The 12,955-nt window shown below is 48.6% G+C and overlaps 1 protein-coding gene across 1 annotated transcript; it reads left to right on the forward strand.

The window, feature by feature from the left end:
- Positions 1–1,096: 1,096 nt before the first annotated feature.
- On the forward strand, positions 1,097–9,437 carry LOC309819329 (uncharacterized protein; the record flags this gene model as incomplete). The annotated part of the gene is made up of 5 exons (XM_082649432.1): positions 1,097–1,169; positions 2,057–2,134; positions 2,895–2,979; positions 3,143–3,249; positions 7,332–9,437. The coding sequence occupies 5 exons, from the start codon at positions 1,097–1,099 to the stop codon at positions 7,991–7,993; spliced, it is 1,005 nt and encodes a 334-aa protein (XP_082505558.1). The 3' UTR covers positions 7,994–9,437.
- Positions 9,438–12,955: the final 3,518 nt, after the last annotated feature.

Consider the following 12,955-nt stretch of genomic DNA (forward strand, 5'->3'; position numbering starts at 1 on the left):
CTCTAAAAGAGACCTGGGGTCCAAGCTGCCTGGGTTTATTCACCTGTATAATAGGATTAAATACGGATTAACAGGGATAAACACCCGCTTTCAGCTGTAAGGGAAAACGCTTTGGAAAGGGTCTCTCTTTCAGTGGTCCCCGGGCGGAGTAAGGCGAGAAGCCGCCACCTCCCCAAATTATCACGGGGGTGGGAGAAGCGAGGAAAGACTACCCGCTCCACGTGCGACGATTATAGTTGCGGATCCGCACCCCCAAATCCGGCGTGTAGGAAAGTCCCACCCGTCGTCAATGATTCGTCTGAAACAAATGGGCGCCCAAGCCATCCGCATAGATTACTGGTTAATCATGCTGTCAGTCTGCAGGGCCTGGTGGAGGCCTATGGGAAATGTAGTCCGGCCAAGCCCCAGTCTTTCTGGGGCTCGCATTTCCGCTTCCGGTGTTTAAGGCTTTCCGAAGGTCCGGACTTGGGCTCTGGTCTCGTAGTGGGAGTGTCGTGTGGGGACTTTGCGTGCCCACAGAGAAGGTACCGCGGAGTCGGGGACCTCCAGTGGTCGCAGGGCCTCGGCGGACAGGAGCGGCCCTCACCTCGGGCCTGGGCCCGCGCGGGCTGGGCGTGACCGGGCGGAGACCCCGGGTCCCGCGTCCCCGCGAGCAGACCCCGGGGCAGGATGCGCCCCTCATGCTGGCGGCGTCCTCCTTCTCCCTGTCCACCTGGCCCGGTGGGGATGACCCTGGCCTCGTAGCCAACGAAGCGACCCTGTCCCCAGGACCCGCGTTTACCCCATAAAGCTTCTAAAGAAGGTCGCCCGCGGAGCAGAGTAGCCTTCCAGTGTAAGTCACGCTCTGCGGGCCAGTCAGCCAGTCCACCGTGACCGGGCTGAGCCACTGCCCATTTCCTGCCAGCTTTGTGACCTTGGGCAAGGTGCTGGGGGTCTCTGAGCCGTGACTGCCTCAGCTTTGAGGGAGTTGAAGCCTGACTATCTCTTAACTTTCGTTCCAACTGTAGCATCCTGTGAGTCTGTGATCTTATTATCCTTGCTGTTACATCTTGTAACCTTAACCAGGGTAAATCTCCCTGTTTGGGAGAGAGTTACGATGCCAAGACTGAGGAATACAGAGAGGGCCCGCCCAAATCTGAGAACCCACCCAGAGGCGAGGAGAGTTGAGGGTTGGAGCGGTTGAATCTCTGACGCTTAGAGCGGGCTCCACTCAGGCTCTGCTCTCCAAGGTGCTGCTACCTTGTGTGCCGTCTGCCTCTTGTACTGCATGTACTTGGCAACACTCTGAAGACCAGTGGCTTGGGAGAATGAGCAGTTTATTGTCCCCATTATCTCCATCAGCTCATCCTCATTCTTCAGTATGGATCATTGGCATTTTCTTGGCGCTAAGTAAATCGCTATGCAAACACAGCTTCACGCTCCTCTGCTTTCCAACCAGACCACCAGCCCTTGACCCCTACTGTCAGACTTCTGGAGCTGCGTCCCCAGTGACAGAGGGCTAGACTCCATGGGCATCAGGACATGGGGAGGGAGGAATAGGAAGATTTTTCTTCACCTCAATCCCACTGGGCTAACCCTTGTGATTTTCACTAGAATTCACTCTGTAATGTATGTCTCTGGCTCTAGAATTTCAAGTTCTACTTAGACTCCTATCTAAAGGTGGCTTCCCAGTGAAGTAAAGGAAGAGGTTTGAACTTCAGGTCACAGCTGCAGGGTTCTTCTCTGATCTGAACAATAGCTGTAGCTGTGGATGAACAAATCCAGACTCCTCAAGTACAAGAAGAGCTCCAAATAGTGAAGCTGAAAGAAGATTCCCACTGGGAGCAGGAAATTTTCTTTCAAGGGAGTGTCCCTGAACCAGAGACCTGCCAGCACTTTTGGTACTTCCACTATCAAGAAGCATCAGGACCCCGGGAGGCAGTCCATCCAACTCCAGAAGCTCTGTCATCAGTGGCTGAGACAGGAGAAGTGTATGAAAGAGCAGATCCTGGAGTTGCTAGTCCTGGAACAGTTCCTGGCTGTCCTTCCCCAGGAGATCCAGATCTGGGTTAGACAGAAACATCCAGAGAGTGGAGAGGAGGCAGTGGCTCTGGTGGAAGACTTGCAAAAAGAACCTGGAAGACTGGGGCTGCAGGTGAGATATGGAAACTTAGTTCTGAGTAGTTAAAATAGAGGAATGTGAGAGACAGAGCCACCTTGGGTTGCCAGCAGTATGGGTGATGTGTACACTTTGCTGTTGGTGTCGGCATGGAATTTGCTTATTCCCTGGGCCTGGTAGCTGCAACTTTCCTTCCATTTTCAGACTGACTTTTCAGAGGACGCACAACATTGGTTGCTCTGAGTGTTGGTCCCCACCAGTAAATAAGAGAATTGTTTAAAATAGTTTGAGCACCACTCTGATCCAGGAGGAGCAGATACAACCTATTTTCTCTTTGGAGAACAGCTCTCATTCAGCAGCAGCCAGCCTGAAGCAAGGGGTTTCACTGGTCTTTATTGACATTTTTGAACCTTTAGGTCCTATTGCAAAATAGCTGCCTTGTTGCTTGCTCTCTCTGTATTGTTAGTTTTGCCTAGAGGTTGACAGGAGCAGCCCTGGGAGAGCTGGGTGGGCAGATTGCAGTGGGCCTGGGTTCCAGATCTTATCTCCATGGCATCTCCCACACATCCACATTCCTTACTGCCCCTGCAGTGATTTGCATAAGACTGAGTTCCCCCTTTGCTTCTTTATGTCTGGGGATGATTAAGTTTTAGTGCCTACAGAATTCTGACCATTTCCAGTCCTTGAGCAGGGACAGGAGGTGCTGTCAGAGGAGAAGGAACCCTCAGGATCGGTACTAGGTCCCCTAAACATCCATCTGAAGCAAGCACAGACAGAATCCATGTATCTGTTCCAGGCAGTGGTGAAGAACTCACAGCCAGAACCAGAAGACCAAATGAACCACAGCCCCAAAGTAAAACTTGGATCCTTCCACGAGAGCGGTAAGCAGCAGCGGTGTAGGGAGGGAGAAGGGACCCTTCTGTGGGGAGGGCGCGAAACCCGCTCTGAGTGCAGGAAGTGGGGTAGAGGGTACAGCTCCTTTCCCTGGGAGGATGTGGCATATAAACTGAGGCTGACCACATGAATCTGTGGAATCCTCAACAGGCACCTCCAAAGGGAAGAAGAACCTTGGTCGGCATGTTTTGTAAAACGACACAGCAGAGCTGGTGGCACCTCTCCTTATGTGAGTGAGACCTTACTGGTCCCAGGAGGTAAGGTGTGGGTACCAATTTTAGGCCTGGGTGGTAGGAAAGGCACAAGGTAGGGCTAAACTAGAGTGCGGTAATTCCCAAAACAGGTACGTGTCCCCAGACCAATTCAGATGATTCACCTGTGTTATCAAAACTGAAGAATAAAAGCATAAAACGCTGACGGTCAGTAACGTGGATGGATATGGAAGGGAAATCTGGAACTCTCCTTTGAGAAATGTGTTGTTTTGCTTTTTCACCAGTCCTTCTTTGATGGGACAAAGCAGACAATAAGAGGAGGAGGAAGACTTTTCTGTTTCCAAACCCGATGGGCTGGTCCCTGGTGGGGGGGGGGCGCCAAGAAGCGTTCCCTCTAATGGCTCCTTTCTCTCCCCCGAGGCCTGCCTGATTCTCAGGCTCTGGCTCTTTCTCCGGAGCACAGCTGTGACCAGGGGGGGCCATAAGCAGCTTCCAGGTGGGCCAGACATTCCTCTTACTCAGGTCACCTTCTACTACTGAGTGGGGCCCTTTGCACCAGTTCTCTTGCCTATCGGAAATTACAAAGGAATTTTACCCAGCGGGCAGGCCCAGTAACTTTATAGATGAGGCTCCAAATTTCATCACCTTGAAAAATGTTGCCCAAATCTCCTTCCTTGTGTAAGGCAGCGCCACAGCTGAGGTAGTGAGGGGTTGTATTAAGTCATTCTTTCCTTGACTCTAAGATTGCTTGTTTGTCTTAAAAGTAATGGCTACTTCCTTCTTTCGGTATCTGGATCTCGTCCTCATAGTATGCAGGATTGTGTAGTGGGAGAAAAACAAAAGCTTCAGATTCAGACAGTCTTGAGTTCAAATCCCAGCTCTGCCGCATACTAACGGGAATTTTGAGCAAATGTGAAGTTTCCAGTGCAGTGCCTGGTGTTCAGTAAATGGTAGCTTAGTTCTTCCTTTGCTTTCTCTCCTCCCTGTCCCACTCATTGCATTTATTTATTTATTTTAATTAATTAATTAATTTATTTTTGGCATGTGGGATCTTCCCAGACCAGGGCTTGAACCCATGTTCCCTGCATTGGTAGGTGGATTCTTAACCACTGCGCCACAGGGAAGCCCACCCTTGGACTTTTTTTTTTTTTTTTTTTGGCGGTACACGGGCCTCTCACTGTTGTGGCCTCTCCCGTTGCGGAGCACAGGCTCCGGACGCGCAGGCTCAGTGGCCATGGCTCATGGGCCCAGCCGCTCTGCGGCATGTGGGATCTTCCCGGACCGGGGCACGAACCCATGTCCCCTGCATCGGCAGGCGGACTCTCAACCACTGTGCCACCAGGGAAGGCCCCCCTCCCTTGGACTTAAAAAAAAAAAATATCTCCTCTCCCTGGCATATAAAGTGGTTGGGATTATTAAATTCACCCAACCATTATGTCTTCTTCTTGTCTCCCTGCAAACAGCCTTTCCAACCCACAGCCCCTGTGTGAGCTCCCATGTGGAGCAGGAGGAAAAGCCACAGAGCCCAGGTCTTCAGCGCTCCAGAGGGAAGGAGAGTGTGAGACTCCCTGGTGGGTTGGGGCAGAGTCAGGCCTGGCCAGGTGCCCATCTTGAGAAAAGCCAAGATGGGGGATGAGCTGGAGTGGCAGGGCCTGGAGGATGAGAAGGTGGCAGGGATGCATTGGGGCTACGAGGAAACCAAGATTTTCCTGGGAATTCACAGTGAGTCCTGGATTCATGAGAAGCTCTGTACGTGCCATCGGAACCGCCAGGTGTACCGGATTGTGGCTGAGCAGCTGCGGGAACGGGGCTTCCTGCGGACCCTGGAGCAGTGTCGCTACCGGTTCAAAAACCTCCAGACTACCGCAAAGCCAGGAGCACCCACACTCCAGGCACCTGCCCCTTATACGATGAGATGGATGCCCTGATGAGTCCCTGGACCCTGGCCAACACTTTTGATGCCTTTGAGGTGGCAGGAGGCGTTCTGCGGACTAGAGGGGACTCCAATGAGAACCAGAAGGCAGTGATGGGATGGTAATGAGGTGACAGAGGAGCCCCAAGAGGAGCCCGGGAGCCTCGGCCCCCAGGCTTTGAGGGGGTATCCCAATGATAAGCTCTCTTCCCCAAAGTGCACTTCAGAACAGTGGGAGAGAGGAAGCCCCGCGGGAAGATTAGGGACCGTGAATCAGGAGACATGCTTATGTCTGTCACTCTGCTATCACTAGTCTGTATGTGAATGGGCTTGTCAGGAGGAAAATCGTTGATTTCTATAGAGGAATACTATTTACAGCCGATCTTTAAATACTGATAGAAACCAATAGTCCAGGGTGACTCAGGAAGATGATTTTGAGGATTTTGCTCTGCTTGCCAGCAAAGGGATCTCCCTGCCTGCTTTTAGTAACAATATTAGAGAAACAGGAGAGTTACTTAAAGTTTCAGTTGTTTGTTTCCACCTAAAGTGCCCCATAGGTGTGAACTCTGCATATATTATATATAACAGTCTGCCACTTTAAAGACTTGTCTGTTCCCGGGTACATTGGTTAAACACCCTGAGCCCCCATTTTCTTATCTGCAAAATGGACACAGTGATGGTAACTACCTCCCTGGGTTGTTACATTGTTTGCATTCAGCAAATGTTAGTTCTCATTGTCATCGTTATAATTATTGTTAAAATACATAAGCACATTGCCCTGTATGCTGAACTTAAGGGGGAAAATTTCCTAAGTCATTAACTTTTTCTTCTGAAAACTAGACCTTTCTGAGGCGTGCTTCCATTCTCATCCCACCTACCACTTCCACATATGAGAACAGAAGGCAAATTACGTAAGAACCCCATGTCCCTTCTTGCTTTTCCTTGGGCAGGACCTCCAGTTCCCCCATCAGATGGGGTCTCAAGTCTGGAGGGAAGTGAAGAACTTTGGAAGGACAGTCTCCAGGATTTCAAGGAAATTTGGAAAACTTCCTGTGCAGGTGGGAAATGAGTGAAAGCTAGTATCGTACCAACAAAGAAGTCAGACCTGGAATTCTGAACATGGATGAGCCAGCACTGGGCAAGGGCGGGAGAGGAACCCAGGCACTTGATCTTCCCGGGTTATTGTTCTGTGGTGCTGAAACCACAGGAGTTGTGAGAAGAACAGAAAAGAAAGCCTGGTCTCTTTAGTTACCTTGGAATATGTAGCTATAAACGAAGTATTAGTGTTTATGATTTCTCTCTTAAATTTCTATCTGAATTATAATTTTAATTAACTATCACTTAACCAGGTTAGTAGAAAAAGGGAACATGGATGACCCTAAATTAAAACTACAGTCAACCTTAGATTATTGAAGGGGTGAATTTCTCATGATTAAGATGAGCTCCCTTCCGTGGTGGGGCTCAGTCATTTTGCTGGAATTTCAGGTGATCTGGTAAATAGAACTGTTCTCCTACTCAGGTTCTAGACCGACTGAGAGAGACATGAGTAAGACATTGAGATCAGAATGGCAGCTTTCTAAATGGTGGAGCTCTTGAGGGTGTGGCTTAGCTGTGGGGTCACACAGAGCCCCAGAACTGAGCCACAGGCAGCACTGGACAACCACCACCTCGCCCTGCAGGGATAGAGCCTTCACTGCTGATCTGAGCCACGTACACCAGCTGCTTGTTAACGAAGGAAGTCATTCCTCCCACCTGTAAGGAAGGGGATGGAGAATGGCCAGGAGAATTATTCTAAGGCACGTCTCTCTACCCAGAAGGCAGTATCAGGAAGAGAAAGGTGGCTTTTTAGTACCGATTGCCAGTTCGTAGGTGATGGGAGGAGAGGGGGAGCTGAGCTTGGCGACAGAGCCTCTGAGGAGGGGGGAGCAGCTCTGACTGAAGAGGAAGAAGTGCGCCTGGACCTGCCTCCAGCCTTTCTCCACATGACCTTCCTGCTTAGAAGCTGGGGGAGTGAGTGAGGCCTGGATGTCTGCTGGTCTTGACAATGGTTCAGCCATATTCCAGCTTATTTGTTCCTGGTTAATGGAAAATTGATTAAGGTCTGTCACCACCAATAACTTGTTTTTAAGTGACCAGTAAGGACCTCTTTCACATTGTTTCCATTCTTCTGAATCAGAAAGTAGGTAACCTTTGCAGTTTCATTTCATTCTTTCAGATCTTGAAACAAGGACAGAGAATGAGGAGGATTCAAGCCAGGACATTTCAGAGGCAGTAAAACTACCTGGGGTGTTATTAGGAAGATCCAGCGTGGATGGTTCCCAATACCTCAACTGGAGGAAAGACTGGGAAAGTGAATATGGGGCAGAGAAGCAGTGGGAAATATCCTTAGAAGATGGACAAGAATTGCTCTCTCCTCCAGAAAGAGACCTAGGTAAATTCATAGGTCCTCAGGGAACCTATGTTGGAGAAAAACCCAATATATGCTGTGAATGTGGCAAACATTTCAGCCTGAGCTCACACTTAGCTGTCCACAGATTAGCCCACACTGGAGAAAAGAAACCCTATAAATGTGGCCAGTGTGGGAAAAGCTTTGGCCAAAGCTCATATCTGGTTTGCCACCAGAGAATCCACATGGTGGGGAAGCCCTACAAATGCCCCAAATGTGGGAGAGGCTTCAGTGATCATTCTGACCTCATCACACACCAGAGAATCCACACAGGAGAAAAGCCCTATAAATGTGGGGAGTGCCGCACAGGCTTCACGCAGAGCACAGGCCTTATTATGCACCAGAGAATCCACACAGGAGAGAAACCCCGTAAGTGTAGTGAGTGTGGAAAGAGTTTCACCAACGGCTCGCGCTTGAGGACACACTGCTGAACGCACACTGGCGAAAAGCCCTACCAGTGCCCCGAGTGTGGGAAAACGGTCAGTAAGAGTTCCACTCTGACCAGCCATCAGAGGAGAGAAACCCTCTGAGTGTCTGGAATGTGGGAAACGTTTCAGTGACTGCTCAAACGTCATTACCCACCGGCGAATCCACACTGGAGAGAGACCCTATAAACGTGGGGAACGTGGGGAGAGCTTCAATCAGAGCTCAGGTCTTATTACTCACCAGAGAATCCACACGGGAGAAAAACGCTATGGATGTGCTGAGTGTGGGAGCCAATTCAACAATAGCTCACGTATTAGTGCACGTCGGAGAGCTCACGCCGGGGAGACTCTAGGTGTAGGGGACCTATCTTGAAAACACTGCAGAATCTACCCCCAAAACGGGTTTGTATGGCCCTTGATTCTATACCACGACACCTACAGGAGAAGGAGAGAGAGCTCAAAACCCAGTCCAACAGACCGTATTTTGTTTCTCTCACTCAGTACCCGCTGGGCTTATGAAATACCACGCAAGGCTTTCCTGTCCATGCTGTTAAAATGGAAGCTGATTTCCAGAGGTTTCAGAGACTCGTTCTGAATCTGACTGTATCACCATCTCAGTGTGTCTTCACTGTGATTCTGTGCCTTAATTTTCACAGCATGGTAATGTGAGGGTGAGATCCAAATCCTCCTTCCAGGCCAGAGGCGGCTCTGCCCTCCCGTGGTGATGGCATTAAAGATGTAGAACCAGCAGTGGCTGAGCAGTTTACTCCTGGCACTGGGCAGCTAAACAAGGATTTGTTTATGAACTAAATACATTTCTAAAGGTCTTCCCCTGTTCTCCCTCTGGGAGGACTGGAGCCTCGGAACTCTCTGTGTTTCCCTACATCCCCTGTCTTAGATTTACATGGAGTTACTTGAGAGGAAAGCATTCTGTTGGGTTATTTGGAGGAGGGAAGAGGAGGAAAGATCAATGCTAAAGGCTGACTTTCTAAACCATACCATACCCTACTCTTCCTCCAACATATTAGGTTGAACCAAGGGAGATTGCCATTTTTGGTCTATAAAACTAGCGATTTCATGATTCAACCGAAGTAGAATTTTTGCATGGTTGAATCACTCCAAACTGCCAGCGGGGCTGCTGCAGAGCTTTAAAGCTCATACCGTATCCTACAAATGTGAGACCAGGTCTAGAAGATCGTGAACCAGGGTGATAAAGTGGGTGAAGTCTCTTCTGTTTGTAAATATGTCCAGAGCAATAACTAGGAACCATGGCGTTGATTAAGAAGACTCCTGGTTGGAGGAGTTACCGCTCTATCACCTGCCTCTGACGAGCTCACTAGTTCCCGTCTGTGCTCAGGTGTCCAGGTCCGACGGGGGAGGCCAAGTGCAGGTCGACAGGTTCTGGAGATTTGGGCATCTCTCTGGGAGCAGAGTCCCTGGAGGGCCTCTGACATACACAGCAAATGGTGCTTGGAAATAAAGGGAACACAGTTTCTCCCTCTTAAAATAATTTCCTTGTGTGTTTGATTTTAAAGGATTTTCCCACAACTTTCCAGAAACCCATCAATTATAAAACAAAGCACAATCTACACATAGTACAGTTTTATCTAAGTAGATTTATAAAGTATGATTATGAAGTAATTAGTCTTTCTTTAAAAAAAACATAAAAGAACTTATCTAAATAAGTATCTGTCAAAAGTAGTCATTTTGATGCACTGTGGACTTTATATGTTGTTGCCATTGTTGAAGACATCCTTTGGGTTTTCCTTTAAGAACTGTCTTCAAGCCACCTTAGAAAGCCTCGTGTCCGTGTATCTCCAGCACACAGAGATACACGTGGGGAAGGCTGGATAAACACTGACAGAAAAGACAGTTTGCTTATTGTCTAGCCTGATCACCTCCCTTATCCACGAGAGGTGACTCTGCCCAGTATCTCCTTTCCAAAAAGGGACTGACATCCCTTCAAAGCATGTCAATCTGCTGCCATTGAGGAGACTTTTCAAAGAGCCTTTTTTGGAAGATGGTTTTTCCAGGTATCCCTGGGAGTTCCCTGGTGGGCCAGTGGTTAGGACTCCACGCTTCCACTGCAGGGGGCACGGGTTCAGTCCCTGGTTGGGGAACTAAGATCCTGCAAGCTGTGCAGCATGGCCAAACAAACAACAACAAAGGTATCCCAGAAATCTGAGCTTAGAGTTTTTTGTGTAGCCAGGAAATAAATCTGATATGGAATATTTTCAATAATTTCACTCTTTTCAATGAGAAACTCTTCACTTAGGTGGAAATTCATCATACTAAAACCTAGTGTAGCTCTGCATTATAAAAATACTTTGGAAGTAACCAGATTTCCTTTTAGAAAATTTGCTATCATACTTTGGAATGATCCAGAAGATTCAAATATAATACCCACACAATTTCATCTCACATGTGTTTTTCCCCTTAGCAAAATAAGGGAAAGTTGAGCTGGAGATTGTATATATTTCATATGTATTTTATCATCCTTAGAGCAATGTGACATGTTAGTTGCTTTAAGTAACGTTTGCTGTTAGTACTCCTACATGGAGTACTTACAACAGTGAGTTAAGTGTGGGTTAGTAGCCGCATGGAGATGTTTCCCAGCGAACCAAATGTAATATGATGATTTTTACAGCGTCCTAATTTTTTATTTGAAACTGTAGCCATCCATTCTCTTGCTCAAAAGTGTTTTGATTTACCTTTTCACCTGCCACTGTGCTCAGCAGGAGCTAAGCTCTGGAGGCTCTTATTTTTAACTCAATTCAAACTCATAATTATGCCTTTAAAGTATCTGAACCAGACAAGCAGGGTGGCTTTTGGAAGCTACTTGAAAATCCCTCAAGAAAAAGAAGTTATAACTGGGGATACATAAAATTCACTTCTTATAAAAGTTGCAATTAGGTGACACAAATTATGCATTGCCAAATTTTTATCGAAGAAACTCATAGCAAAAATACCTGTCCTTATTCTCATTTACAGATAGCAAGAAACACCAGGGTTGGGTCTCAGGGCACTGATCCTGCTTAGACAAAGCTGATGCAAAATATTAACCCACCAAATAAATGAATTCTAAGTGAATCCTGTGAGTGGAACGGTCCAAGGGAGAGACATTTTAATCAAACTTATTATGAGACTCTAAGCCCCAGGGCAGAGACTTGTGTGAGACTGATGTCTCCGAAGAGTATAATAAGCCACGTGGGACTTGCAGACACCACTGTCTGGTGAGCGTGACCCAGGCCTCCCAGCTGGCTCAGCCCAGGGCAGGGGGCTCCCACTCGCCTGCCTGGATAACTTTGCACCACCCTCAGAGAACATGACCTTCTCCCTTCACTTCTCTTCAACACAACTATAATCAGTCCTCCAGTCAAGAACGCAGAGTGAATATTCTAGTAGGAGCCAAGTTTTCTGACATTTCTTGTGTGTCAGGCCTCTAACCACATTATTGCAGGGGCTCATTTACCCATTTCAGCCACTTCATGAGGTGCTACTATGATTAGGCCCATTTTACAGAGGGGGAAACTGAACACAGAGCTGGGACTTGGGCCCTGAGCTGTCTGACTCGCAACCGTGCAAACTGTTGGTAGCTACAGCGTATGTGGGGTCGGGCAGTGAAGTCAGTACATAAGGGAATTATTGTGTATGGTCCAAGTTAGTCTGTGGACTCCCTTCCATAGCCCATTAGGGAAGGGCAGCCTCTCTCAGGCCTGCGAGGTGCTTGAATGCTGAAAGCCCATAGGACAAGGGCGCAGCCAGAGGAGGGCTGGAGTGGGGCTGGGCCTTCTATAGCATGGAGCCCTGGCATCCACTTTTTAAAAACTGTGGTAAAATAAACATAATCTAAAATTTACCCTTTTAACCATTTTTAAGTGTGCAATTCAGGGGCATTAAGTACAGTTGCACTTTTGTGCAACTATCACCATTATCCAACTCCAGAACTTTTTTATCATCCCAAACTGAAACTCTGTACCCATTAAACAGGAACTCCCCATGCCCGCCTCCCCCAGCCCCTGGCAACCACCATTCTGTTTTCTGTCTCTATGAACAGGCCTATTTTAGGCTCCCCATGTACGTGGGATCATATATTTGTCCTTTTGGGTCTGGCTTAGTTCATGGCATCCATTTTGCCCAAGTCTAAGGGTGGCACTGGGCAGAGAAGATCTAAACCACTCATTGGCTGGCTACACTGAAATGAATCCAGAAAAGCAGATGAGCTCTACAGGCAGGCTGCCGCAGGTGTGAGCGCTGTATCACGTGCCCTCGCTCTTCCTGCCTGGAGGAGGTCTCCACCGCCTCTTCCAGGCCATGGCCGCGGCCAGCCGCCCTCTCACGCCGAATCCTTGAGGGACTCCCAGCTCAGCGCCTGGGCACAGCACTCAGGGCCAATGCTGACCAGCTACGGCCCATTTTCTCAGCTGCAGTTCCAACTTCCTGGGGCTATGCCTTTTTCCACTTGTCCTTTCCTTTGCTGTTTCCTCTGCCTGGAACACCCTACCCTCTCCTTGGCCTGAAGGAAAGATGCAACCCAAATATCACCTTTCCTGATCACACCTGGTCTCTAGCCAAGCGGAGGCGGATACTCAGCCCTCTGTGCTCCTACAACACACGACCCCTTCCCTCTATGGGTGTTCCCCCCAAATCCCCCACCAGTGGGGCTATATTTCTATATCTCCGTATCTCCTATCCCAGCATCCAGCATGGTACTCGGCGCACAGCAATACTCAGTAAATGCTAGTTGAGAGAATCAGAACCTATAGCATCACCTCCTTCTCCCACAGCTGTGGGAACACCTGCTTCCCTCCCTAACCTCCAGTGACTCGACTCGTTCATAATAACCAATCACGGAGATCATGTGTGGGAGGGGCGATTCATGTTTCCTTCATTCATTCAACCTGTGCTGTGCTCTGTCTCAGCCTGCCAGTTTCTTTCTCACCTCTGCTTTTCTCCACAGGTGTCTCA

This window comes from Grampus griseus, assembly GCF_964374135.1.
Source record: "Grampus griseus genome assembly, chromosome: 2".
In the NCBI taxonomy this organism is placed as follows: domain Eukaryota; kingdom Metazoa; phylum Chordata; class Mammalia; order Artiodactyla; family Delphinidae; genus Grampus; species Grampus griseus.